The 23,809-nt window shown below is 39.5% G+C and overlaps 2 protein-coding genes and 1 long non-coding RNA gene across 6 annotated transcripts in view; 2 read left to right on the forward strand and 1 right to left on the reverse strand.

Annotated features, from left to right (window-relative positions):
• The first annotated feature begins 1 nt into the window (after position 1).
• STARD5 (StAR related lipid transfer domain containing 5) lies at positions 2–5,234 on the forward strand. The gene is made up of 6 exons (XM_030014267.2): positions 2–168; positions 280–329; positions 469–601; positions 1,974–2,091; positions 3,087–3,180; positions 3,750–5,234. Exons 1-6 carry the CDS (start codon positions 79–81, stop codon positions 3,895–3,897), a joined length of 633 nt encoding a protein of 210 aa, XP_029870127.2. The 5' UTR covers positions 2–78; the 3' UTR covers positions 3,898–5,234.
• A 2,511-nt stretch (positions 5,235–7,745) lies between these two features.
• The window catches only part of IL16 (interleukin 16), a 32,958-nt gene continuing 16,894 nt past the window's right edge, over positions 7,746–23,809 (reverse strand). For 3 of the 4 annotated variants that reach the window (XM_030014261.2, XM_030014260.2, XM_030014263.2), the window contains 14 exons: positions 23,128–23,242; positions 22,838–22,911; positions 22,531–22,744; positions 21,347–21,464; positions 20,026–20,158; positions 18,999–19,086; positions 17,788–18,263; positions 15,152–15,293; positions 12,865–13,954; positions 12,167–12,350; positions 10,434–10,535; positions 9,478–9,730; positions 8,459–8,584; positions 7,746–8,198 (listed from right to left, as the gene is read on the reverse strand). In XM_030014261.2, coding sequence (XP_029870121.1) covers positions 8,005–8,198; positions 8,459–8,584; positions 9,478–9,730; positions 10,434–10,535; positions 12,167–12,350; positions 12,865–13,954; positions 15,152–15,293; positions 17,788–18,263; positions 18,999–19,086; positions 20,026–20,158; positions 21,347–21,464; positions 22,531–22,744; positions 22,838–22,911; positions 23,128–23,242 — 3,309 coding nt within the window. In that variant the 3' untranslated portion in view covers positions 7,746–8,004. The remainder of the gene's footprint in view (positions 8,199–8,458; positions 8,585–9,477; positions 9,731–10,433; positions 10,536–12,166; positions 12,351–12,864; positions 13,955–15,151; positions 15,294–17,787; positions 18,264–18,998; positions 19,087–20,025; positions 20,159–21,346; positions 21,465–22,530; positions 22,745–22,837; positions 22,912–23,127; positions 23,243–23,809) is intronic. The other variant, XM_030014262.2, reaches the window with a different exon arrangement.
• LOC115341387 lies at positions 21,733–23,805 on the forward strand. Its single transcript, XR_003923381.1, has 2 exons — positions 21,733–21,995; positions 23,580–23,805. It is a non-coding gene; the product is annotated as an uncharacterized LOC115341387 (long non-coding RNA).

Below are 23,809 nucleotides of genomic sequence, written 5' to 3' on the forward strand. Positions count from 1 at the left end.
CCATGGGGGCGGGGCGGAGCGGCGCCCTGCGAGGCGGCGGCCGAGCGGCGGCTCGGCCCGGCCCTGCCCTGCCCGGCCATGGACTACGCGGGGCTCGCCGAGGCGGCGGCCGAGAAGATGGGGCTCTACCGGCGGGACCCCGGCGGCTGGCGGGGCTGCCGGCGCACGGTGAGCGGGGGTTGGGGGGAGCGGGGGCGGCGCAGGGGCTGCGGCAGGAGCGGCTGAGGAGGGGCGGGGGGCTGGCCCGGCGTGGCGGCTGAAAGCTTCCTCTCCCCGCAGAGCGAGGTTTCGGTTTCTTGGAGACCCTCCGCGGAGTTTGCTGGCAACGCGTGAGTACGCCCGGCGCCCCGCGTTCGTTTCCCGAGGTGCCGGGGTGAGGGATCGCCCCTCCCCGCGGTGCTGCCGCGGGGTGCTTGGGGCCGCGCAGGGTAGAGCCCCGGGTTTTGGTTTCGTTTCGTCCGGCCGCAGGTACAGGGGAGAGGGGATCCTGCCTGCCAGCCCCCAGGACGTCTGGGAATGCATAAAGCCGGTGGCCGGCGGGCCCAGGACCAAGTGGGACCAAAACGTGAAGGACTTCGAGGTCGTCGAAGCCGTCAGCGCTGTAAGTTCCTTAAAAACCGTTCTGGTGTGATTAACGCAGTGTTGCATTTAGAAGCTTTGGGCCCCACAAAGTTGTCGTGCCTCACGAGACGGGCAGTGTTATGGGCAGGGACAGCCTCTCTGCCTGGATCAGTCTGACAACACTGGGATTAGGAATCTTTTTTTTTTCTTTTCTTTTCCCTAAATTGCATATGTTCTCTTAATAATAGCTTATCTTTCTGAAAGGACCTACTAATACATTCTTGGCTAAATACTGCATACTTAAAACATGTAAATGTATAACGTTAAAGATTCCTGCGCTATGTTGTTGTTAACGCTGCAAATCAAGCCAAGCGTGGTTATTTTTAACAAGCTATTTGTGAGGGAAGAGGAGGTTTAGAGAATATGTAGACTTAGCTAAGCAGTGAAGCTTTCCTATCATCAGCTGTTAATTCAGGCCCCATCTTTCACCGTGGCAGCTCAAGACACTCTGCGCTGTGCGCGTCACACTCTGTCTTTAACTGGCTGACCGACCTTGGGACCCAGCGCTTTGCCCTGGTGTCTCTGTCATTAAAATAGAGCTGCTGCAACTTGGAGCATTACAGATGAAAAGGGTTACGTGTGAGCAGTAGTTTCTGCTGCTGTGGTTATACAGTCCAATTTCCTTTTATTTTTAAGTGTGTCAGAACCTTAAAAAGGCATTGGATTTAGATCCCCAAATCTTAAGTGGTTGTAGGTGCTCAGAGACAGCCAGGGTGCAAACACAGCCAGTCCCAGGAATGTTCATAGAAGTCCTGGGAAGATTCTTTTTCTTGGGGGAACATTACAGGTGTTTAGTATTAATTATAAACTTCAACTTCAGGAATGCTGCAACCTGCCACTTGAAATTCATAGACTTATCAAACTTGCCAGCACTTACCAGTGTGGTAGAAAACTCTGTTTTGGGGAGCCTGTCACCACAAGAGCCACCACAGAGGGGATGGTAGTGTTAACGTTTCTGCAGTGTAACAAATCTGGTTATCAAGTTGTATCCCATGTGATACGATATAAAGAAGTTATCTTTATCTTTAGCTTCCTGGAAAGGAGAAGCATTTTAACTGTCCTATGAGCACAGATGTGCCAGATTTGCTTTTCAGCATCCCTTGTGGTATCTGTCCTTAAACAGCCTGGAAGCAATGTATTAGTACTCTGTTTTTCTCCATTAAATTGTCCTTCATCAACACACTATAGTGCCTTTTGACTGTGCTGATTTGCATTTAGTTCAACAAAGGGTGTAATAGAACTCCTTGATATAGTTTAGAAAGTGTAACTGAAAGAGTATCAGAAAGTACTGGGATTTTTCTGCTATACTTTTGAAAGCATCAACTGACATAACTCTGTTTTGTGATTTCCAGACTGTCTCTGTATGCAGAACCACAACTCCTTCAGCTTTCATGAGGATTATTTCACCAAGAGAATTTGTGGATGTGGTACTAATGAAGCAATTTGAAGATGGGACGATGCTGTCTGCTGGTAAGATGCTTGTGTTCTCGATGTGTTCACGTTATGTTAGGAGATAACCAGCAGCTACTGGAAATAAATATAAAATAAAAAATAGGTAACATGCTATTCAGTAGTTGTTGATCTGATCTTGATCAGAAGATAAAATATTAGTGGTCTCTCTACATTGTTGTTCTCAGAGTATGTATGTCATCTTAACATTCAGGTAATGATGTTATTGTTGGCCTGTGGTTTCTTCCCTTGGTATGCTTTTGAGATCAAATAACTATTTAATTTACTATTAAGTTCTGTGGGCTTTGTTGTTGGTTTTTTTAAGAATTTACAGAACTTTCTAAAATGAGTCCTATTTAGGGTAAATCCTGTTTTAACTTTTTTTTTGGACTGTCTCTAGATTTTGATGAAGCCACTGAATAAATGTACTACTCCTGTATGTGGAAATAATTGTTCTTATGAAACCAAATAGTGCTGATTTTTAAGGTGCTGCCACCACGTGGAAGGATGTTTCTTTGTTTTTTCACTCATCCTGTTGTTTACCTGTTACAAGTCAGTGCTTTTATTGCCCCACTGTTCAGCTGTCCCATTTTCCCATCCTGTTCAGGAGTGCCTTGCCAGGAAATTATATACTTGCTAGAGTTCAGCTTCTCAGCAGTCAAGTGGTATGTACCTCTGGGGCATGGATTTGTTGGAAGTAAGGAAGTAACTTGAATGATCTCTCCAGAAAAGCAATGCCCTCACACAACTCCCTCAAAGTGTCTTGCTTGAAGTAACAATTGCTTCTAAATTCAACACTTCTTTGATTTCCCCATTCCATGGCCAGAGTGGTTCCTTTTAATGGTCTTTTCTGACCACTTGTATGGCACAGCCCCACATTGAAAAAGTTATACCGCCATTCTTCTTAAATATATTCTCATACCATGAGTTTGCTTCCCAGATGGTGCTTTGACTACCAAGGACTCTTTCCCATCTTCTGTGAAAATGATGCTTTTCTTGAATGCTTTTTCTTCTAGCCACCAATGTGGAACACCCGCTGTGTCCTCCTCAACCAAATTTTGTGAGAGGTTTTAATTACCCCTGTGGCTGTTTCTGTATACCTCTACCAGGGTAAGAAGCGATCTGTTTGAATGTTATGTGTTCTAAAGGCCTTCGCATCCACTGTGTGGGTGTTTATGTGTATATGACCACATGTGATCTGTAGCCTCTTGGCAATGGCGAGTTTCTGTCTTCCTTTGACTGGTCATCATTACGACTGAGTGCCCCTTTTGTTCTCTTTTTTGAGCAACGAATTAGTCTCCCTTCATTTCCTTGAGGGAAGTCTTTAATGTTACAGGAACCATCATCATGGTAGGACTCTCGCTGACCTCTTAAGCAGAGATTTAGCAGAACATACAAGTATGGTCTTAATTTTTGGTAAATGAGTATCCGGTTGTTTATTACGTTGCCATAATTCATAAACAGAGTCATGTACCTAATTAGGGCCTAGTTTAACTGTAATTTGACCTGTGGGGATAGCTACATTCATTGACATTTGGAATTAGTGTCTGTTGTTTGTTTAAAGAAAAAAAAAAAGTACTTGGAAATATCTATCATCGGACAATACATATAAGAGTCATTGTAAAGTTCTTAATGCTTTTAAACCACTGGCTATAAAATCACTTGCATTGTCTTTGCAGGGAGCCAGACAGGACTCAACTCCTCAGTTTCTTTCAGACTGATCTTGGTGGCTATCTTCCCCAGACGGTGGTGGATTCCTTCTTTCCAGCTAGTATAGCTGGATTTTACAGTAACCTGACCAAAGCTGTTAAAGCATTAAAAGCGTGACAAGACCAATTGCTGACATCGCCAGCTGAGGGTAGGAAAAAACCTGGCAGCTTGAGGGTAGAAGTAGGAAGTTGGCCTACAGGACTTTTCTACCAGCAAAGATACTTAGGAAAGGTGAAAGGGGAACAATGAATTGAGTAAAGCAAATGTTTAAAACAGCACTTTCTACCTGTCTCTATGCAAAGCAATGCATCTTTTCTAATATGATTTCCTACATTTTCATAATTAGAAAAATACCACACCAGAGGCTGGAAGAATCCTGGAGGCAGCACTGGTGGCTGTCTGTGGGGAGAAGGCACACATACTGGATCTGTTCATAGCCATACTGTGTCAGTGTCTGTGAGGAGGAGCATTGGTAAAATCCACTTAGCTCTACAGCATTAGCCAGGTGCAGGCCAGCCCTGGTTTGTCTCTGAAGCTCCCTGTAGACACCTGTGGAACAGGCGTTGCTTCCCCAAAAGAAGAGGTAGCTGTTGTGCTGCCAGCACTTGTAGAGCTGCTGAGATGCTTCAGTGGGTTCAAACCAGCAAATGGTAAAAGCCAGAACAAATTGGGATGTGTGGAGGATCCCACTTGTTTGTTCCAGCAGAATTCAGTACTGACGGTAAATACGCCTTACATGCTTTTTTCCTAAATCAAGGTCTAGCAGTGCAAATCAATTCACAGGTCTGTGGGTTGGCAAACAGACACTCTTCCTTTCTCCCCTCTGTACCAAAACCAGTGATTTCCACAGTGTTGTGAAACAAACTGCACTGACATAGTGGCAATAAATTAAGAGGATTAAGCACTTTACTTGCCATTTTTTAAACTGCACTTGAATGTTTTTTGGTCTCTTGTGGTGAGAGGTTTTAACGGGTAAATAATCTTTTCTGTAGCTTAATCTTGACTTGACAGTCTATAAGGACATTGGTTTTTTCTCTAAGACTGGTTTGCCTCACAGCACTGTCTTGGGAAACCAGCTTCTGATCTTGTGTGCAATGATGCGTCCAGGTTTAGAAAATACTTAATGGTGCTGGTTACTGCAGGAATGTCAGACGTTACTATGGATTACATATAATTACAAAAGGAAAACTAATTGCTGAATTAGGAATTTAAATGCAGGTTGTGATTTTAATGCTGTAATTCAATTATTTAACAAGGTTAATATGCTCTGCTTTCTGTTGCTGTATTTGTTTTATATTTAGTATAGGGCATGGACTTGCACACAAAGTTTCCCACTGTAAATCTCACCCTATGGAATAGAATTTTCAAGGAATCAGTTTTTAATCTAGTCTCCTGTGTCTACAAAGATGTAAAAACTTGTATGAGTGTGATATAATAAATATATTTGTGCTACATCTTGCTGGTTTTCCTGGATCATCCTTTAAAATAGTTCCTCATGTACCTGCTTTGCCAGCAAGGAAATGTAAGAGCCACTTGGACCTCCAGCATCTCTCTGAATTCCAAGCAACAAGGCAGGGAAAAGCCTTCTGTCCCATTTACACTCCCCACTAACAGGATAAGCGTGTTTTGGTGAGAGCACTCACTCTCCCAACTTCTTTGCCCTTGGTTGGTCCTTATTTCCAATTTAGATTGCTGCTTTCTGTACATAAGAAGAGTAACAAATTTACTGAGGAGAGATTTGGGCCCTGATAATTACAGAGGCTCATACATAACTTATCTAAATGTACTAAAGTTGTTGGGCGTGAAGTTAAGTATCTTGGCAAGACTTTGCAGGATTATGATTAATTTAATTAGCAGAAAGGTCAAGGAGCAGAGCTCAAGTCACCACTCATTATTCCTGCAAGTAAAACTTTTGCAGACAATGGGGCTTTTTATTAGCTATTTATTATATATTTAATTTTTTTTAATTGCTCTGAGCAAGAAAGATCTTCCTTGAAATAATTTAAGGATCCTTTTTCTGAGTGCTCAACACATTCTATGCAGCAGGAATTAAAAGCCCTTAACATTCAGCTTTCTCTGCTGCCAAATTAGAGATGGAAATGTCTTGGCAAAGATCATCATGTAAGGTCTTGGAGGACTCCCCAGTGAGATGTGCTGCCTGTCACACAGCATGTTTTGACTACTTTTGATCTTGGCAAATGCCAGGAAATGCAGAGGCATGCAAAAACTGAGAAGCTTAGGAGTTGAAGTGAGAAGAGCACCTCTGGAAAAGAACGAGATCAAACCTGTCTTGGTGGTTCTATATCAGTTCTTAAATTGATGAAATTAAATAGCTGTTTCAGGTGAGGACACCTTCAGCAGATAGCATTGAAGTAATTAAGGCATTCTGTGCCATGGCTGTAGCTAGTCCAGTCTCTGTTGTTATAAAGTTACGCAGCTGACCAAAAAGTGTGATCTGTCTTTTGCAGGAAATAGCTTTAACAGTGCTAAAGAGTTCAGGCCTGCTTTTCTGTACAGAAATCATTAATATTTTTCCTATATTGGTGGTATGGGCAAGTGGTTGAAAAATCTTAGAATCTTTTATATGCACCAGGCCTTTACTGAGATTTGTTAAGCCTAAGCCAATAATGTGGATTAAGTTAAATACAGGAAATTCTACAAAAAAAACCTGAAATATTCAGAGTGTTTCATGTAGGTACCAGTTAAAAAAAATGTACAAAAAGATTCCCTCTCACATTTTTCTCCTATTTTGGTTGCTACCTGATTCGTAGAAACTTTGTTTTGAGGATTGTTTGGTTTGTTTTTGGAAAAGGCAACTCAATTGGGAGGGGGTTTGGAAGCATGGGGGCAGATGGCTTGTCAAGAACGTTCTTTCAGGGATTAACATAGAGTTGACTCATGAGGAAAGGATAAAGCAAGTTATGTGCCTGTATGCAACTAATACCTTCTGCTGTCTGTCCTACTTCCCTTTCTCTCAATTGCTATTTCTGTGACAATGCGTTAAGTGCATGGAAAATAACTTCTGAACTCCTGCAGTTTATGGTTTGGTGACATTAAGTGACCAAAGAAGGGTGCAGCAAAGTCCCAACTATGGGAAGGTGAGCAGCTAAGGACAGTAATCAGTGCAGCCATCTGGCTTTCAACTGGTGAGTCGCTACTTCCATCCTGATGTTGCCTCTCTCCCTTTAGTGAAGTAGGTCAGAGAAGACCAAATGGGTGCACAAGACCATCTTACCATAGATACACATGCTGCTGCTGGTAGAATTCCATATAATGCTTAGAGAGCACTGCCAGAATGCTGATAGCAGCATTTGAAGCGTAGGTTTGTCTCCAAGTTATTTAGTGTTTCCAGAATAAACATTTGGATTCAGAACTTCTCATTCCCAAATACTCTCACTGGTACTTTCCCTTACAAAATTAACGCAAAGGCATTTCAAAAAATACGTGTGGTGGCCTGGTTCTGAATGGCCTTGTTACTCTCCTGCTGTAGTCCTCTTGAGACCTCTGGCCAGAGGAAGGTTAGTGAAACCTCTGCTGTATTACCCTCAGCTTCCTGCCTCACCCTTGCAATACCATGAGACACTCCTTTCTGCCGCACCCTGTGTTTGCCTGCTGGAGTTGAGATGGCTCTGTCAACTGCTAGTAGAAAGTTGCCTTGAAAGGTTTGGGCTGTCCTGGATGTTGTGTGGTTTGAACAGAAAATCTGGAGTTTTCCAGGGCACGTTGTTGTTTTGACACACAAAGTTGTATCCCCCTTTCTCTGCTCCTTACACATTCTCTAAGGCTTTACACATTCTTTAAGGCAGTGTTTAGTTGTAGGCTTGTAGACGCATTTCTTCCTGGGAAGGTAAGGTAGGGAGCAAGACTTGAAGAGTAGGACTGAAAACTTAGCACAGAATGTGCTTCTGATACTTGTTAGGTTAATGGCTTAAAATAGGAGAGTACTATAGCTGTGACGTATTTTATTACAACCAGTATTTTATTATTAAAGTCATTTTATAATTCTACACTTTGTAACATCTGTTTCTGAATGTTGAAATAAGTCATGCACATTTTATGCACATCTTATTTTATCATAGACAGCTTCCTCTGTAAGTGGCAGTAAGATCATGTGTATGTGCTTTTCATATGCGCTTTCTGAGTATCTTGCTGGGCTAGCCAAATGGCTGCAAGTAATAAAATCCTTTTTTGTTTGTAATATTGACAGTAGTCTAATTCCTCCTCTTACAAAGTTTCAGATGACTTGGTGGTAACAGAGCTCGGATTCTTTCTCTTGATGATAGCTGTGATGGGCCCCTCAGGTAATGCCTTGATTATATTCCATGCTTCAAAACGAGTCAGTCCTTGCATGGCAGTTGTGTGCACTTGTAATAGCTCATCACCAGGCTGAACAGGGCTGCTTTGTTCTAATGCAGTCCCTGGAGAAAGAAAGAAAATTAATTTCCTTTAATTCTTTGTGTGGAGGAGACTTTAATATATCTTTCACTTATTGAGGATCACTAGCATGTTTGGTATAAACCACCTGGTCTCAGCAAACAATAAATTACTGGCACTGCAAAGGAGAATGCTGCATTTACAAAAAATACCATTTTCATGGGTATAAATCAGCAGCCAGTTATGAACTGCACAAGTTGGCATCAGCTAAGGACCTGCTGTGTATGCATTTAAGTGTGTTTACCTTTAAATATCCTGTTGATGATGATGGGTTTATCTCCATGAATAGAGCCCTTCCCTCCTTCCAAACTGAATCCTAAACCGGCAGGTGTTTTTTCTAGAGTTACAGTGCAGATTGTATCTTCAGTTGCTGGAAACAAACAGAAAGTTAGCAGATGGGCACCACATAGTCTGAAAAGCTAAAACATCTGTTACAAAAAATGAACTTCTGTTTTGTTTGCAAAGGCACCATAAACTGCCAAATGAAAGAGAAAACTATGACTTCTAATTCCTCTTTTTGTCATTGTAAGGCCCTCTGGGAAGCTGGGGAGAGAAAGTTGTGTTTGAGTTCATGGCAGAATGGAAATATAAGGATGAAAGCTGGTGACATTTACTAGAAATAGAAAAATCTGTTCAATGAACAGAATTTAAGGTAAGCATATTTGACTTTATGTTAGTTATGAAATTATCATCTACAAAGCTGCTAATGTTTATTTGCAGTATATAAATAAAGCTACATATCTCCAGATCATGCTTTAGAAAAAAAACCCACGAAAATATCTTAAGGTTCTGCAAAAATCTGACATTGCTATGTTTCAGATGTAGCCACCTGCTATATCAAACAATAGTACATTGTTTGTTCAAACTGAAATTCTCTTTCACAGAGGAAAAGTCTTGTAAACTAGAATCTAATAATATTAGAATAGAGAATCACTGTTCACTGAGTTGTCATTATTTATACCTTCAATTAGATGTGTTACTACAATAATAATCTTTGTATGTCCACAGAAATTCATACAGATGATCACATTCATTTTTTTCAGAGGGTTCCTTTATTTTAGAAATCCATTAATTCTTTCTCTTTCCAACAAAGTTATTCCAAATGTATGTTTCAGGAATATTTTATTAACCATGCTATCTTTAATCATGGTTCTCAGATTTACACAGCCAATGCTGAGCTTCTTTATGAACACATGGATTTCAGGTGATGAGTAAAGACTTAGCAGGTGGGGGCTGCAGGGTAATGTAACTGAACTTACTCACCAGACTCTTGTGAGACATCACTTGCTACTGAAGATGTGCTAGAGCCAGTTGAAACATTGAGGGTTTTTTCTGCATCTTTAGCTTTTCTAGTGACAACGACAGCTTGTCTGGGTTGTCGAGCCTGTCGCATGATTGCTGAGGCATCGTTGTGAGTTGCACCTTTAAGAGACTTTCCATTAATGGATAGTACTTCATCTCCTTTCTGAATAGTTCCTTCCTGAGATGCTAGTCCATTGGGAAACACTTTGTGAACCTATTGAAGAGCCCAGTCACCACACGCACAAGGAAAGAGGAAAAAAATGACAAATCACTGTATCACTCAGTTAATACTTTTCACCATGTGCATTTTCCATTCTTTGCCAGGAACAAGTTGCTTCTAGCATGTTTCAGGACTGAGGGCTGAATAAATTTGTACAGAGAAGTTCTCCTGTGCACAGCCCTCCTCAAGCAGCTAGGCAATCTGTTTAGCCCCAGCATCAGGTGGCCAAAGCCTTTCTACCCACGGTACATACCTTGCCTGTGCTACTTCCTGACCCTCTCACTGGTCTGCTAGTGGGAGGAAGGCGGCGTGAGGCCAGTCTCTAGCTTCCAGACCCCTTACGTGTCTACGTGCTCACCTCATTCCTCCTGACCACCCTGTATGGTCTTCTCTAAGCACATGAATAAGTATTGGTTACTTCCTGCTGAGGGCTGTGTGTTGTTCTGCCTTGGCTTTCAGAGCTGTTGGGGAGTATGGTGCCCAAGGAAAGAGGACTGCCCACCACCTGCAGAGGGCATCTCTATGCAGAAGGATCCTGTTTTCACCCGTTAAGACCATGATTCTTCTGACTCTATCAGTACAGCTGCCTACTTTGAATATGCCGAAAGCCAACCTCTGTAGTAGAAAACCAGTAAGTTATATATTTTTAGAAAGAGTAGTTGGTTTTGGAGTAGTTTTTAAGAAAGATGCTACTTACTGTTATCACTTTGTTTTCTAGATCAATGCCCCCTGCCAGGCTGAATCCAAGCCCAGTATCTTCTTCTTTATGCAAAATTGTAACATGAATATCATCAAATTCCTAGGCAGAGAAAGAGATGAAGTCAAGAACTTCCCGATAGATATGTCAAGATGATTGGAAAATCAGCATGTTTTCTTTTTGTTCATTGTGCATTTTATAATGAAACTTAGTGGCATAAGCATAATACGGAGATGTGTTTAGTATTTGGTTTTCATCAAATTTACCTATCAATTACCTATTTTATAAAATGCTATTCTGTGTCTAAAGTTGTTCTGGTTTGGTAAACAGGTTATCAGTTGGATCTGGACCATAAATTGAATTATATTAAAGAGTATAGATAACAAGTACTGTAGAAAAAGAAAATATTGCTGAATTGTGTTAGAGGACCTTTTCATTGAAAAAGTGGAAAAATAATTTGGCATGCAACTTGCATGGATACAAGTGTCACAGCTTAAAAATTGCTTCTCATTCTTATTTTTATTTTTTAACAATGTTCTACTAACAGGTAGAGTAAGCTGTCTCTGACTATGTTATCCCAAAGATGAGTTTGTATAGGGCAACAACTCCTGTTTAACTTAGTTTCCTAGGAAACACAGCTTTCTTGACCACAATTTCACAGTTACGTTCAGTATGTGAGCAATTGTAGTTGCATCTTTTGATACTGTGTCTTGTTTCCTTCCACAATTGAATCCACCAGCCAGCTGCAACCAGGCAGAGGGTATGTGCTCCTCAGAGGTTGTCCTGAAAGTTCCATGAAAATAGACAACTTGATGTGAGACGCTAATGTCCCATTGAGGGCAACGATGCAACATAGCTTTTACTGCTAATCAGACCAAAAATATCAACATGGGATGTTGACGAGAAACACAAATTTATACAAAATTTGGCTTTCATAAATTCTGCCTGTTGAACTGCTTTTTGTTTGCAACATACTAGCAAAGTTTGATGTAGTCAGTAAGAATTTGTCTCTGACACGAGGATATGTCTACCTAGTATTCTGATAGGCAGACATGAATTCACTATCTGTGCTCCATGCAGTACAGACACAAACCAGGACTAACCTGGGACACATGCCACTGCAGTTAGCTAAGAGGCAAAAACTGCGTTAGCTTAGCCTCACTGATGCATTAATGCAGTTATGCTGCTTTTGTACAGCTTGGAGTGTCTTTAACACAGCAAGCACGTAGCTGCCAGCAGAAGCTGAACTATTTTCAATGCAGAACTCTGGATGTTATCTGCTTTTTCTGAGTGTGAGCAGTCTTCAAAAGTCTTTCTAGCTCTGAATTGCACACGTTTAACCTTGATTTTGACTTATTCTGAGCTTTATTGCAATTCTAGATTAATCCAGCAAGACTAAAGGTTGCTCAATAACCCAAAAATGAGGCATTGAGTGTCTCAGACTGGCAACCCAAATAAAAAAAAAGGCCTCCAAAATTTCAGTGCATGCTTCTAAATACACTGACCTTACCTGCTGAATAACTGTTATCCCATTAGTTAAATGGGTATTACTCTTGCTTAGTTATCTTTGAAGACTTCTTCAAGATTTTTGATCAAAAGAGATAAACATTTCTACTACTAAATATCAAGATGACTGTTTTATTTGTTATAATATCAAGTTGAAAGGATTTAACCAGGTGCATTCACTCCACAGCTTTCTGAAAATCATGCACAAAAAGAAAAAGCCAATTTACCTTTAAGGTTGCTTCGTCTAGCGATTTGACTTCCTCTATAAGCTTTGCTAACTCTTCAGGGGAAAGCAGAGAGATGACAGACTGCCCTGACACACCAGATGCTTGAGGTGAGCCGTGTTCCTGTTTCTCTTCCTCTTTCTCATTGTCTGCTAGGCCCACAGTATATTCTCTCAACTCTGAGAGGCTGTCCCATTGTGACAAGAATAAAAAAGAAACATCGAGTTATGAAAGAACATACCCACAAAAGCATAGCACAGACAATTTTTGAGCAGTCATCTTCTGATCTTATTAGCATTTAATTGGGGTGGTACCTCCTATAATAATAAGTATTATAAATACATACAAATGTAAATTAATCATGTTAGCCTAACAGAAGTAGGAGCCATCACATAAAAGAATAGGAATAATCTCTTGGCCCCAGGCAAAAGCAGATTTAAATCTCCTTTGTCATGGAGGTGCTAGAAATATTCCTCCTTAAGCAAGAAGGAGTTTGAAATGTACATAAGCTTATATAGTACAAATTAAAAACAAGTGTAACAGGCATGTGAGTCATTTGACCTTTGCTCTAAAATGTTCTTAACTTGGTGTGTACTTTACTATTGTGTGCTACTACCTTAGAATGTTAATCTGTCAGTGGATCAGCACAGATGCTCACCAATGCTGATCTGTAAATCTGATTTTTAAATATGGTATCTTACTTTAGTGAAAACCCAGTGTCCAGGTGATGATTCTCACTTGCAGGTGAAAGAGAAGTCCCATCCTCCTCCACAGAGGACTGGGACAATGTGTCTAGAGTTTCAGATGCACTGTTCCCAGAAGAGGCTGGAGACTGAGGAAGGCAAAGCAAAGATTTCATTAAAGCAGATGACACCTGGCTACTGATGGAATAGATTTTGCTACACTTTTCATCATATGGTTTCATCATCTCACAAGACTGGGTGGCAGTAAGTGGGAAGCTTTGTGATCTTAGGCTTTGTGCTTTTGCTACCGATACAAGATGGGAAGTTGCAATGGCTTCTGTAGTTAAGAGACCCGAGGAATTTTCAGTGTTAGTGGTGTTGCTTGTCTCTGAGCTAGCCACAAGGACCTCCCTGGGAGAGGAAGATCTATCTAGGCTCTTTGTACCCGTGACCACAGGTGACTGTTGTTGGCTAGTTTCACAGAGTTGGAGAAAGGCTTGGTTTAAATGGGCTGGAGCCGCTTCTGACCCTGTTGCAGTGGCAGAGTGTTCTTTCTGGACTGATGGTTTCAGGCTAAATCTTCGGTGTATTTTTTCAGGTGACTGCGGGGCACTGAAGGATTCAAATGAGCTTATTCTTTGTTTTATTGATGATCCCCTAGGAGAGACACGGGGTAAGCTGGATTGCAGTTCTTTCCTGGAAATACTCTCAAGGTCAGGAGGGCTTCTATCTGCCTGCGTTTTTAGATCTGAATTTGCTTTCCTCAATCCTTTCAGACTTTGGCGAAACCAGGCTGGCTTAGGTGCAACAGGAGGACCCTTTTTCACACTGTCATTTCCATCTGATTTTAGCACTTTTGAACCACCTATTTCCGATTCTGATTTCTTCAGAACTGTCTCTGAGCTGCTTCGATTTTGATTCTCCTTGTTTGTACTGATGTCAGGTTGCAAATCTAAGTGGACGCTGTCTTCCGTCATGGTAGGATTAAATAAGCTTTTTATGCAGTCAGAAATTTTAACCCAAGGGTCTTCTGTTGTTGTATCAAGACTGTAATCTACCCGTGCTTGTCTTTTAAGTATAGGTCTTTGTATTGATGAAAGTGGATTCCCTGTATTAGAGAAACATTGATTATAAACAAGCCTCCTTCTGCTTCTCCATCCCTTATCTAAGCATTGTTCTTAATTAATTAAATTTGAATTTCATTCAACCCTCCGATAGGTATTTTTTTAAGTTTCTAAAAAGTTTAAACTTTTTTAAAATGCACAACTCTTGATCTACAAGTTCCGATTCCTGACACTGAAATTAACTGAAAAACAAGGCTCTTCCATGCTTATGTACAATATCCCTTGTCTAAAGGGCATGCAACTTCTAAAGGTAACCTGAAATTCTGGGGTGCTGAAGTAATAATATAGGTTATAACAGCTAAAATAGAAGGCCAAAATTGCAATGTTGTTTGCAGACTCATGAAAAAGCTGATGTTACAGTAAATTCTTTAAAAAAAAATCATTTTTCTTTCCTACATTTCTAAGTAAATCCCACTGTAAAAAAACTCTCCCATTAAGATCTTTGATTGACATTTATGCTTTCTTAAATTTGTTTAGGCATTTCCAGTTGTATTTTTCTAGTAAATAAAACTTAATTCTAATACACGAATATTTTTTACATCACAGACTGATTAAGCATTTTAATGTTAGACATAGAGCTGAACGGCAGCAAACTTTTGTTTGTGCAGTTGCATAGTTACTGTTATCAGCTTTGGTGTAAATGATTTTTTTTTTTAGGTATCATTATTTTTTTAATGATCTGAGCCGTAAGTTACAGAATTATGTAACTGTTTAGGTTGTAAGAGACCTCTTGAGATTGTCTAGTTCCCTTAACACTAAGTTTCCTTAATTCTAACTAGCACAACAGAATACTAACTTATTATCAGTAGTTTGTACCATTGCAACACTTGAGCCTTGAAACTATGCCTAAAAATGTCCTTTAGAAATGCTAAAACTAACCTTTAATATCAAATCTTCAATACAAATAAGCAGTTTCATCTGAAGAAATACAGCAGTAGTGTGTACCTGTCCATTAACACTTTTTTCACAATAAATCATCTATTATGCTTCTTTTGATATAGTTTCCCTTTTTTTCAAAGATTAATCAATAATTTGAAATTTTACCTGTCACCCCAAAATTTACAGATATGAGTTGAAGTGTACATTAAAAGAGAAAGGTGAAGTCAGCTTGATACCTATTTTGGAATCCAAACTAAATGCTAGGTTTAGCTGCAAAAAAAAGTCCATGGAATTAAACATACCTAAGTTTGCTTTTCTTTCTTGATCTCTGCCCACTGGAACAGCAGTTATGTGTTCAGTATCATATGCTGTAGGAGAAGTGGTAAAGACACTGTGGGTTACATCAGTTTGATGTCCCTCTAGCATTGGTTCTCCAACTTCCTGCTGAACAAACAGGAAATAGAAATGTGTCAATGTAATTATACAAACCACACTATATATGAATCTGAAAAAAACTCCCACCATATTTTCATTTGTTTTTAATCTGAAAAGAAATATTGAATAGAAATCAAGCTTTCACTTCTGCTTGGGAGGTAATCTTCATAGGACTTAATTTATTCTATATTTCAAGAGTGCTGGCATGATATTTTATGGTTACACTTGTAAACAGACTGTGAAAATCTGCAATTAACATCTCAAAAAATCACTAATAAACTTTATAATAAACTAAAAGACTGCCTACTATAATTTTAATTTTTTGTAAAATCAGCCATTCAGTAGACTTTTGCAAACCAGTCAAGCAAATTTCCTCTAACTTCATATTAATGTCTCTTTCCTGTTGAAGCCTTTTGCCCTTAAGCACAAGCTAGACAAGCTAAATCATCACTGCAGTTTCAGAGCTCTCCCTTTTTTTGGTTTTGGCTGGAAACATAGGGTGAGAGTATTAGTTTGAGGTTGTGGTAAATGCTATGCTCAACATCATTAACACATGCTCTGGAATTACTTGATTCCTTTGTAGCCAATGATACCAAGTTACCCTCTGCCCTGCTGTGACACCAGAAGTGCTCTCTGCTATGTAGTTAAGCTTCAGGTCTACTAATAGGAACCAAAACCAAGCAGGACAGAAAGTGAAGGTCTAGAAACAAATGAGATTGTCCTGACAAAATCAGTAATTGAACAATCTCTTAGATTTTCTGTAATGGGCTCGTGTTTGTTATGCAACTTTCTTATTCTAGGAAAGCCTGTCTCCATCCCCTGCTAACTAAGGTCCTTCTTGAAAGTTGCACTTGTGTTCTGTTGCTGTTAGACGTGGGCATCAGATGTTCAGTAAGTGAAGTAGCCAATCTGGAAGCACTATGAACACACAGTTTGATCTGACTCTTTACTGATCCAGTTACACCTACCTTTTGACTGATGTAGCTTAAAGCACAGTTGAAAATATCAGTTAAGCATTCTTGGTTATGAAAAAGCAACCTTACAGTCTACAGAATCCCCATATAAAACTGTGGTATACAGGCCTCAAACTAATACAAAATGTTTGGGGAGTACAGGTTAAACACAGATAATTTAAAAAAGCAATAATAAAGCCTTCTCTTAATGATCTGAAACACATGCTGACAAGAAACCCTCTCTCCTGGGGACTTAAAGGAGCTATTGCCCTGAGATATACAGACTGTGTTACTAGAGGAAGTTATCTTCACTAACACAGCTTGACTTTTCATGGACTTTATTGATCTTAATTTTTTTTTTTCTCCATATCATTTAGAATAACTGAGTACTGAAGAATAGTAAGTTGCATGCAGTGATAAGTTCAACAAGTACTTACTTCCCTGAATTTTAATTCTGAAAGGTGATTTTGTAGTAGCTGTTGATGAATATGTTTCTACTGCTCTCTTCTTAGGGGATGGTAAGAGCGATCTCACGCGAGGTGCTGAATTGAAACTGTCTTGGATATTAACATTATAGGTGGACTTCAGTCTGAGCTGTATCATTTTATTTCGATCTCTGCAGCTTGGGAACTGGTTTGGGTTTTTTTGTGGGGGTTTTTTTGCATTGCATTGAGATCTGTTTGTTTCTACTGGCATATTACTAAACCGAGGGGAAAGAGGTTTCATTTTTAAACAAACCACAACTTTGTTTCAACATGCAGCTCTCACAATCTCTCACACTCATGCAGACGTGAAATACTGTCTTTCTGTTCTATCTTAGATGAGAGAGGGAACTGAAATGTAGTAATGTACAAATATATAGTCAGTTTTCAAATACTGTAGCTCATCAACAAATATATATGTGCCTCGCAATCTAAATGAGTTTAGTACCTCCTGGTCTCAAGAAATGTATATGAGCCCAAGATTACCTGCTGTACATAACATTAGTGCTTTCTTCCAATAAAAATCCACTACTGAAACAAGGAAATTTTTTCACGACTTCTTAACTTCATAAATGATTTGACTCTGAGTGTCGAGGTTAGGGTCAACCGTACCAAGCTGATATCAGAGGCTGTGAAAACTCCTGTAGTCCCAGCCCAGAGTACATTGCTGTTCCAGTCGTACTGGAACCAGAGAGCGCTCAATACCACCAGTGGCACGTGTTCACAAGGAATGACAGTGAGGGACTCAAATTTATTCTCACTGCTGCTCTCACTGGGATTTTAACTCAGATTCCTTGATATGGAAGAAAATTTCCTTTAGACACTTCTCTGTCTTCTGACCGTAGTTTGAACATCACATTTTGAACAAAACTGGCTTCACTAAGATACATATGTTATTTTGAAAAGAGAAGAGCCTCATCCCCTTCCCCCGGTCCTCACATATGTATTCACGCTTTCTCATTCTTCCCTGCCCTTCTTCCTGCCATCATACAAAGTCACTTTGCCTTTCTCCTTCCCCTGCCTCACAAATACTCAAACACAAGAAAAATTTTGCAAATTTTGCTTTACCTGAATGCTTGCAGGAGGTGATACAGCCACTTCTGATACAAGCTTTTCTCTTCTGTCTGCATTACACTGGTCATTACATGTACAGTCCTGCTTAAAATATTTCCTTGGTGGAGGTTTGGGCTTTGATGATTTAGGTTTTCTAACGAGGATCTCTGAGGATTTCTTAGTGTTTTGCAAGGGTCGACCTCCCTCACTACAAGTAGGAGGGGAACTTCTCTCTGAATTATTACCAGACAATGAGTACAGCAGGCCAGGTTGTCTGGTAATTGGTACATCGATGCTATGTACTCTTGCTTTCAAGTCAACCAGTTGGCATGCAGCACCATTACTACATGAGGACCTAGGGTTGTAGCTGCTGTCACTGCTGGAGCGGGTCATTAGCTTCTGTGTCCTGCGGCTGCAATGAGCAGCATTCCTTTCAATATGCTTTTCACATGGGTGTCTTCCGTGCCAGCTCGTTTCTAGTTTTTTAACACCTGTATCAGGAACATGTTCAAAATGTCTTTTCAGTTACATGGAAAGTGCTCACTTCTAAGATTCAGCCAATTGAATTTGCAGCTAAATACCATCGTTGGTTGATGCAAAGGTATGATTTATGCATTAAAGGCTTGTAGATTGACAAGTCAACAGTTAACATTCTTGGACAGTAAAATAATGTTACATTTTCCCTACATATATATATATATATATCTCAGCAGTATAGTTTTCTGTTACCTTTGGCCCTTTAGGAGAAATGAGGACACTAAAAGGAGTATCATTGCAATATGTTACCGTGGGAGGATGTCATACCTGAACTGGGCAAATAGCTCTAACCATGATTGCATATGCCTTTCCAAGGGGTATTAACAAGCTATTTGTCCCCAGGACATCACCTGCATTGTGCAGTTCCTTGCTATCATAGTCCTGTCTGCTACTGACAGGTGTTTGAAAAGCTTTGAGCAGAGGTTATGAATTGGAAAGGATGAGCAACAGCAGGAGGAAGTTTGCACAAAAATTTTTGCTGGCAATCAGACAGATGTGGTCTTTTCTCATCACTCTGGTAACATATTTTAGGAGGCATGTTAGGAGCGCTGTCCTGTGAGGTTTCCTCCTCTTCCTTTTTGCTCTGGCTTACTTGACTGTTACCAAGGATTCTAATACAGTGTGTACTCATCCTATGTATCTTTTAAGTCAAAATTACCATGTCTCAGTGAATGCACTTACTCCCTTACCTTCAGTACTCCATTGGTGTCTCTCCTTTCCAAGTCTGTTGCTTTCCACAGCTTGTGCGACAGCTTCTTTTAGCTGTTGCTCAGACACCTAGGAAATATCATGCCATTATACTCTCATGAGATTGCTGTGGGGTGGTGAGTAACATTTAACATTTATTCCTTTCACAAAGATTTCCAAGTCCTGCAAGTCCTCTAATGGAAGTGAATAAACCTAGTTATATCACACATCAATTAATTTTAAAGCTAAGTAAGGGCACACTATTATATTTGTATATATTCCAGTATAGGTGAATGTCGTGGTTTAACTCAAAACATAGCACCGTACCAGCTACTAGGAAGACAGTTAACTCTATCCCAGCTGAAACTAGGACAGTGAAGTATATCTATGTATGTCCTGTTTATAGTGGTTGTTTAGATAAAATGGGATCTTTCAAAGATAAATGTTCTTTTGCATATTTCACTAGAAGTGGAGTTCTGGGTTTACTGGTATAAGCATGGTTTTATGATAATTAATGCAACAATTTAAACCTGATAATCATTTATACAGTAATTGGTGTTAGGAATGATTTTGTAGAAAAACCTTGCAAGAATAAAATATTTTACTTTAATATTAATTTAATTATAAATATTGGCTGGGCAAGACCTGAATTTTAATTATTGAAAGACAGGTGTATAAACATTTCTTTATTTTGAGGGTATGTTCCCTCTTTCAAATTATTTTCTTATTACTGGGAATTCTTTCTTGCATAAGAAATATATTTTGGTTTATTCCTTAAGTGTTATTTTTGTAGTTTCCTTGTTCACAGCACAGAAACTCATGCAAGACTGTCTCCAGTGATCTTTAAATCTTACATGATTATATTTAAGATAGTGCATATCTCAGGTTTGTTTGTGTGCAGTGATGCTTATAAAGAGATCAACATCTTTGTTATCAACTTTTTTCCACCTGTTTTAGATTGGCACCTGTTCCCTCACTTAGTTATCAGCATGTCCTTTATTGAAAGTCAGAAAGAATACAGCATGCTACCTGTGGTTCAGGGTGTCTGCTAATAATAATCTGCACTGCACCAGGATCACAATGGCTTAGCACAGCATAAACTTCATTAAGAGTCGTATTTTGTACTGAAGCTTCGTTGATTTCAATAATTTCGTCTCCACACCTACAGAGGTATTAAAAAAAGAGTGAGGATGTAAACAAAACAGATTTTCTCCCAAACTTGTCTCACCCACGTGAAAGTATACAAAAAGCAAATTCATGTGGTTGACCTCTAATTTAATCACAGATTAAATCATTATGTCTCTCTGTTCCTGTTACAGAAAATGGAATGGGAATGAGTTGGACATTAAGGGTTTTTTTGATCTAACTGCCTTGTTGCATGTGACCTTTGAGCTTTCTTCGTGTTCAGCTATGCACACTTTGTGTCTGTGATCTTTCTGCTGAATGCAGCTCTGCTGCTGCTTCCACCTACATCTTCCTTTCTTCAGGTTAACACTTTTCACATCTTTATGGTCTGCTAGTGTTATTTAAGGTCAGAAAGGATGTTGTGTTTCTGCTACGTATGAATAACTTGTTAACAGAAGAATTCTAATGCCAAACTGTTGTAATCCTGCTGGCTGCTAGACTGAATCTGTCTAGGTGAAATCCAAATTTGGCCCACGTGGAAACTGAGACTGCCTTTCTCTGCCTTACTGCAAATACCCACATACGTTAAGAGGCTGACTGAAGGCACTGATTCATTATTATACAAACTTTCAAAGTCTAAGACCACGGTTCTTTCAGCTAAAGTCTTAGCCATGTAGAGAGGAGCGTTACACAGCACCTAAAATTAAACAAAAAGCCTTCACTGATAATGCTGTGTTCTGTTCAATTCTAAATATGTTCAACACTACTAATTGGTCATAAATCTTACAAAGTGAATTTCTACACTCCCACCAAAGCTCATTTCAGCAAATCTGTATTTCTATTGTGCAAGAAGGGGTAGAATTTGAGGAGCTTGTATCAGGAAAAACTAGTGGTCAAACAAGCCAGATTATGCTGTATGTTTGGGTTTTTCCAGATACTTCCTCATTTGGAAATCTCCTCCAGGAAGAATGCTATATGCTTGTCTGAGACCTTCAAAGCTAGCCCAGCCTGGACAAAAGACAGTAATTTCACTGGGTTGCTATAGATCTGTAAATCCCACATATCCTAAATACGCATGCTCAAACCCTCAAAATAGCACATATGCTTTAAACGCAAAACTCCAAGAAAGCACTAAGACTTCCTGCCCAAACAAGTCAAAAATAAACCCATAACACAGAGCAATGAAAAACTTGTGGCATAAGACAGACAGTCTTTCTCATCCTACCTGAGTCTCCCATCCATATGTGCCACTGAGCCTGGTGAGAGGGTGTGAATAAAAATCCCTGAAATACACTGGAAGTAAGGGATGCTACATAACCCGATTCCAAGGCCAACACCTGGCTCTGAAAGAATTAATAATAATTAAAAAAGATGTAAGCAGTCAAAACAAACCATTGGAATTATCTTTTTTAAAGCTGTCTTCAATTTAATTATTTTTTTCTATACAAACCAGAACCAAAGTCTTGTGTTCACAAATGTTTCACATTCAATATTAGCTGCTGCTCCTACTGCTTTTTTCTTTTTTTTTTTTTTCCCTTTCTGTTCCCCCCCACCACCACCATGATTAAAGTGAGTGCACACCAATATTTCTTCTGGGGTTCCAAGATCTGGTTTGCAATTTATTATTGGTGTCACAGACACAATACAATGCAGGTTAATTTTGCAAAATACCTGTCATTACAGAAGAATTCAAATGATTTTACAAGGAGACTGAATAGAAAAAAAAAAAGAACAAAAATTAAAGATATGTGGCTATTGTTGGCTGTATCATCTCAATCCCCTTTCTGTTTTATATAATACAGTTTAAGATTTTTGTGGATTTACCCTCTGCTCTGGACAGTCATTCTGATGTCAGATCCCATACCGTGTGTTTGGTGAGTCATACTGTTACCTCATAGAGACTTTGCTTTGTTCATTTCTTTCATGTTCCCATATTTAAAAGTTTATTTCATTTTGCAAGTGGTTGTTTATAAATAGAAGATGATGACAGTTGGAAGGGAGGTGAAAGAACTACAAGAAGATATAAATATATATTTTATTTGTTTTTAAGCCTTTTCAAGAATTAAATGAACTGCTTGCATAATTATGGGTAAGAGTTGCATAATCTGCTTAATAATTGGTAGTTGTTGCCAAGGGGTTTACTTTTTCACATTAAGGATATGAATGTGACTCTAATGCTTGAATGAAAAAAAATGAGTGATTGGCTCTTGAGGACAGATGGTGTTCAAAATCCTGCTGTTGATAGATAGTTGTTAGCACTGACAGGAACCAAGATCTAATGTAGTGTATTAAAAAAACTTAGTTCAGGAAAAGAATCAATTAGTGAGGAAAGACATTCAGAGAGCAAATGACCAGTGTTTTGTCAATCAGTGCCTTGTTTGCTAGTACTCAGTTAATTTTAGCACTTACCTTTGTTTAGGGTAACTTCCATTATGACCCTGTCGTTGGGCTTTGCAGCATTTAATGAGAATGCTGCACTTTCCGAACTGAAAGAGCTGTTTTCTTTGGTTATGCATGTACTAGAGCTCAGTGACTGACACAAGTGGGGTGACAGACAGCTGGAAGCAGAATGAGGCGTGCTGAAGCTTGTCCTGACTGTAAGTGTCAGAAGACCCTTTTTGGCCTGCTAGAAAGAAAAGTTAATGAATGAATGGGTTGAGTTCACATGCACGTTGTGTGTAAAGACAGAAATTGTTCTGGAAGGAGAGTACATAACCTTGAATTTTTGTAAAGCATCATAATGTGTTAATCCATGCATGGATTCTCCATTCAGTTCCAGGATTTCATCACCTGTTTTTAAAGAGAAAAATTGTACTATGTTACTATTACTGATAGTGCAATAAGTTCATGATAGATACATGTACTCAAAAGGAGTCTTGCAAATGCAGTAATGGATGCAGGTATAAGAGTCACTTATGGCTCATTTCAGCTTCACTTTAATCTGCCTTTAAGTATTATTATTTGTGAATCTGGAGTGGGAAAAGGGAGAGAAGAGGGATTTCCCACCTTCTTGTAGCCTTCCATCAGCAGCAGCAGCTCCACCAGGAAAGATGGTTTTGACATAGATGCCTATTGGTCCATAAATGCTGTCTTTCCCTCCAACAATACTGAAGCCCAAACCCTAATTTATGGAAGAAAACCAGTGTGTGAGAGCCCATGTTCAGTTCTTATAATAGTTCATTTGCAGTTTCTTCTGCGTTACCTACATGGGCAGTACTAGTCAATGGAGTAGTATAATCCATGAAAAAATAGTCAACTACGTGCTAGTAGTAAAAGCAAATTAAAATTTCAGTGGAATACCCTCATGATTTACTTTTTGTTTGTTGCAAGCAATTAATTCACTATTATAAACACACAGGAAGGTGTCTAAATTATTTTTTTTTTTTGTCCTTAAACCAATAAGCAGTCTCGAGAGATGTATTTATCTGTTCTTCTCTTTAATTTCCTCTCCCATAAAGGTAAGAGCGAATGTCAGAGCTTGATGTGGATGTGTTACTAGAACCTGAAAACTGTGCCTCAGCAAAAAGATACTTCAGAAGGTTAAGAAGCAACTAATCACTCCTGGCAAAGCCTGGATATGAATTGGCAACCCAGAAGTAGCAACCTTAATACCTGAAGTCACTTCCCTGCACTTTGCAGATTACATTTCTGAAATGAAGTAAAACTCTATGGTAAATCAACAGACCCA

This window comes from Aquila chrysaetos, chromosome 5 (assembly GCF_900496995.4).
Source record: "Aquila chrysaetos chrysaetos chromosome 5, bAquChr1.4, whole genome shotgun sequence".
Classification (NCBI taxonomy): domain Eukaryota; kingdom Metazoa; phylum Chordata; class Aves; order Accipitriformes; family Accipitridae; genus Aquila; species Aquila chrysaetos.

Excerpts from the sequence above, each read along its gene's own strand:
- STARD5 (XM_030014267.2), top strand. The coding sequence starts at position 79 with ATGGACTACGCGGGGCTCGCCGAGGCGGCGGCCGAGAAGATGGGGCTC. Across the intron at positions 2,092-3,086 it reads TGGGACGATGCTGTCTGCTG|CCACCAATGTGGAACACCCG; the intron begins GTAAGATGCTTG and ends TTTTTCTTCTAG. Across the intron at positions 3,181-3,749 it reads TTCTGTATACCTCTACCAGG|GGAGCCAGACAGGACTCAAC; the intron begins GTAAGAAGCGAT and ends TTGTCTTTGCAG.